Genomic DNA, 4,845 nt, shown 5'->3' with positions numbered 1-4,845 from the left:
CAATCAATGCTTTTTTTTTTTTATTTGGGATCATTGCAAAGTTCTTACATCGACTAAAAACATGAGCTTGCAAACTAGCTAGGATACAAACAATGCTAATGAAACTGCTGAATTCTCCTAATGGATTTTGCAAGTTGGAGAAGGCAAACTGTATGAGCCTAATGATATTCATGCTGAAATGGAAATTCCAAAAGAACTTTTAATTGAAGACTACAATGATCCTATAAATGCAATTGTTCAGAGTACTTATAACCTAACGTACCAGAGCATTACAAATCTTTTGAATTCTTGCAATCAAGAGCAATATTAGCTTCCACAATTGAGGTTGTTGATTAGATAAGTTCTCGGGTTGCTTCCAGCGAAAACTACTTCTGAAATTAAACCTTATCTTTTTTTATCATCGCCTCAAGTACATAATTAAATAAAGATGTAGGTGAAATAGTAAATTTCAAAGTTCAAATTCAGTTGATCGTTTCGAAGTTAATGGTGAATAGATTTATGATGTACTCACCACAAAATTCTTATTTTCACTTATATGTTTTCGTATGCAAAATCACCAAGTCTACTTGAAAGCCAGAACATCAATTATGCTATTATAAGAAATCTTGAGAATGAATGGAGATGTGGAGGATAGCCTCGTCGCACCACCCTACCTTGAGGCTGCATCGGGAAAAAAAGATTGGATTGTGAGGTGAAGGGGTGGCGGTTGGTTGCTCAAGAGAGAGGTTAGAGAGAAAGGTTTGTAGAGAAAGAAGTAGTAATTCTCGAGTATCGTCTCATATGCAATGACTATAAACAAATCATGAGGTCAATCCCTTGATAATGTTGGTGTATTCTTGCCAAGATCTATTTTTAATCACAGTTAAGACCGACCTTGACCAAGTGCAAGAAGGCTCTTGACACATGACCTTAAATTTAGAGAGGTCTCAAAATTTGGGAAAAAAATTTGTACTTGTGGACAAAATCCGTCAATATAAATGTCATTTTTCTATAGGTAAAAGTATGAAAGACAACAATTTTGCTATTAATTATGCATTGTTCGTAGGGTAATGGTTATTTTTTTATTTCTTTTTGTAGTAAGTCATGTTTGAAACATTGCTTATACATTTAACTACAACTTAACTGTCTGACACTATAAATGATGTTTGATGTTTTTCAATTTTTTTTTTAAATGAAAATTATCAAGACTATAATAGTGCCTCCGATTTATCGAGGACAACCCTACTCACGGTCAACTCTATATTGCAATGTCAAGAGTGAAAAACAAAAGAGGTTTGAAGATCCTAAACATCATTCAGACAATATAGGTACATTTCATGTAAGGAATTCCACTATTTGACAAAAAAAAATCATTAAATATAATTGAAAAAGGTTGATTATTACTGTAAAACTCAACACTAATTCAGAGCGGTAGAAATCACGAGAGATGATAGTAAATTCAAATGTCATGGTGGATAATGAATATTTTGACCTGAAACATTTCAGATTTTATTTAATTATCATTAAAATACATAGTGATCCCTAGTGGGGATTCGGCTACAATCGGAGAATTTAAGCAATCTTCTTTATTCTGACTTGGTTATTCCCACAACCAAGTATTACTTATTCATCAAGTGCAAGCTAGCCATGTAAGCTGGTCAATGCCTCACCCTGCAATGAGTAAAGTGAGTTTGACATGAGTTTTCTATACAAATCTATTATACATGAAAAGTTCACGTTTATTAAAACAAAGATAATAAAATTTTAAAATTGTGTTTAGTTCCTCTTGTAATATTCTCGACGAGTTTAAATTTGATACACCGTCTACATACATTTTTCTGCACTACCAACAAATCACAACTTTAATTATAAGTGTGACTTTACAAATAACAACCACTAAAATGAAGCAATTTTTGTAAAAAAAAAAAAAAAACATTTTTAATGATCTAATAATAGGATTGAAGGTTTGGAACTTGGGAGTTTGCTCCTCCTCAAGGTTTCAGATTCGATTCTCTCTGATGCCAATTTAGGTGAGCTAATTTAGCTTCTTCAAAAAAAAAAAAAAAGTAAAAAATCTTTACATTGACGTTGTAGATAATTTTTTTACTTACTTCCTAAGATATTAGTTAGTTTTTTTTACTTAATGATCTGTTTCTTTTACTTATTAATATATGCAAATAACAGTCCATTCATAATTATTTTTATAAGTAGTGTTCCATAAAGCAAATGATATTTGTCGCGTTTAGTCCCTAACAAATTGTCAATCTATAACAATGTGACAAATTTTCACATACTTTAGACTACTCATAAAATTTTAGGAAGAGTACATATTATTATTTTAATATGCTTGAATGAGTGATAATTGAGAGGTTAAATGAAGATTTTATTACTTTCACTTTTCAAGAATCACAAACATTTCATTAGCAGAGACTAGAATTAAAAAAAGATATAGCTCCTTCACAAAAATTACAATGATAAATTTAGTCCCTAAGAAATGCAAGTATTCATTTGAGATCCTTAAGAATGTCATATATTGGTCAAACTATATGAATATTTGAACCGCATTTCCTTAAAAAAATGGTGCCCCTAGGCTGCCGACCCTCCCGCCCATCCTCAGGGCCACCCCTGACTGGATTTGAGACTCTTAAAATCGAATTAAAATTTTCATAAATTTAGAGAACAAATAGACCTTCATTTTCTTTATGCGAAAGTAATTTAGGGTATTACACGACAAAATATAAATGACAAAAAGAGGGGTGAGTTAGAGAGAAATACGTGTTGCAGTCAATGGAAGGGGCAACTTTGTAGGGGACGTTGACACCACACTTGGCAGGGGCACCAGCAAGGGCAGGAAGATTGAGTCCAGGTAAGCTGAGTGTAGTGGATTTGAGGCACCTACAAACACCTTGACGATCGGCGGTAGTTTTGGCTTGGTAATATACACTCCTAATCCCATTGCAACATGGTGCGGGGACAGATGGACCAGGGGTCCTTAGGTATCCAATGCACGGTGCTACGGTGAGTTGTATCTGACCACATGAAAGGGCAGCATTGGCTAAGGGAGTGCCCAAAACCAAGCATATCATAGCCAAGAAAGTAATCTTGACAAACATTGAGCTAGCCATGGTTGGTTTGGAAAATTTGGATGGAAATGCAGTTCAAGTGTGTGAGTGAGTGTGGAGGAGATGATTGTGTTATGGTGGATAGCCAAAGACTATTTATAGAGAATACTATACCAATTCAACTCTGGTTCCAATGTTTTAACATTTATTGTGTGAGGAGAGTTTTTCCACCTATCAAAATATGAAGAATACATTTTCAACAACTCGGATACCTCTTTAATCATAAGAAAATGAAAAACATCACTAATTGATATAATTTTATTTTTTTTGAAAACTCGGTATCCGATCCAAGAATCGACTAATCTGAGGGGACCAATCCCACCGCCCACTTGCGGGGGCTCCGTTTAAAGTCAGAGGTAGCTCTGTATGGACTTGGCACATCGAAATTGGCACTAGAGGGAATCGAACCTGAAACCTCTAGAGGAGCAAACTCCAAGATCCCAAGCCAACCACTAGGCCAACCCCAAATAGGTTAATTGAAAGACTACAAAGTCATTTAATATGTTTTTTTTTTTTTGAAAGAGAAGACATTTAACATGTTAAAGCACGAGTTCGAAATCATGATTATCCACTTGTCAGTATTTGGTACGTCCGAGTTTCACACTTATACATTTTGGGTAAAAAAAAGGGACTATATTCTTCAAAATTATTTTGAGAAAAGACTAATCTAAATTGGAACTATATTATTTTTAAAAAGTGCTAGATCCGACACGACATGAGTTACACTTGGGTGATTTTGTGTTTGGTGATTTTGGTGACTTTAACTCTATCTCTCTCTTAACTAATAATTCTCTCACATCAAAATAAATTATTTTAATCATTCATCTATCACTCTCTCATCTAAAATAAAAAGAATCTTGATAATCTAAAATTCAAATCTAAGATAAATATAATCAGATCAAGACTCGCTACATTCAAAAATGAAATTCCGAATATTCTCGAACCGATTCCTTACAAAAGGTCTAAAGAGCACCATTTAATGCTTGCTAATGACCCCCCGACCAGTGCCTACAACTACAAGGGCACAACACAATGAGCACCTTACCTAAAATAGTTCAAAATTTAAAATAAACAATCAATCATCCCTCTATTTCTATATATGTACACCATGTGGTTTGGAAAACCTTGTCAGTTTTATGCTTTCTCCAAAATGTTTATTTGGGACCTAAGGAGCAGGTGCCACTTTCCACTGAATTAAAAGATTGGAGCACAACTGAACGTCTTTCAACCAAAAAAGAAGAAGAAGAAACGTTATTAGAAATATATCATTTATAGCGAACGTAAAGTCTGTAAAATAGACTAATTAATTCGTGAAAGAGCATATTTTAACTAATTAACCAGTATTAATAAACATTTTATTTTGTGTATGGTTTATATTTTTGTGTGTGTATGGTTTTTTTTTCACAAACCAAAATAATATATATTAACAACAACGGTAAAACTCCCCGCACAAGGTGTGCTAAAGAGAAACACCGTTCAAAGTTTAAATATGTTTTTAGTCCCTCCTTACATTTTGCGCCTCTTTAAAGAATAGTCCCTACATTTCATTAAATGTTTTTAAAATTCCTACATTTTTTCACCGTTAATAAAATTGGTCCATGCTGTCTATTTTCGCTGACCGGACAAACAGAACATGCCACGTGGATGTCACTAGGAAGCCACGTGGACTCATTAATGACATGTCATGCCACATGTTAAAATCCTAATTTAAATAAAAAAATAATATTTTTTATTTATCATACTT

At 33.6% G+C, this 4,845-nt stretch overlaps 1 protein-coding gene across 1 annotated transcript; it reads right to left on the bottom strand.

The window, feature by feature from the left end:
• Positions 1–1,411: 1,411 nt before the first annotated feature.
• On the bottom strand, positions 1,412–3,173 carry LOC11432561 (non-specific lipid-transfer protein 1). Its single transcript, XM_003623565.4, has 2 exons — positions 2,755–3,173; positions 1,412–1,650 (listed from the first exon to the last, which is right to left on the bottom strand). The coding sequence occupies exons 1-2, from the start codon at positions 3,102–3,104 to the stop codon at positions 1,638–1,640; spliced, it is 363 nt and encodes a 120-aa protein (XP_003623613.3). The 5' UTR covers positions 3,105–3,173; the 3' UTR covers positions 1,412–1,637.
• Between the last annotated feature and the right edge of the window lie 1,672 nt (positions 3,174–4,845).

Source organism: Medicago truncatula, chromosome 7 (genome assembly GCF_003473485.1).
Source record: "Medicago truncatula cultivar Jemalong A17 chromosome 7, MtrunA17r5.0-ANR, whole genome shotgun sequence".
In the NCBI taxonomy this organism is placed as follows: domain Eukaryota; kingdom Viridiplantae; phylum Streptophyta; class Magnoliopsida; order Fabales; family Fabaceae; genus Medicago; species Medicago truncatula.
Note: the sequence above shows the minus strand (reverse complement) of the source record. Positions and strands in the feature narration are given on the sequence as shown.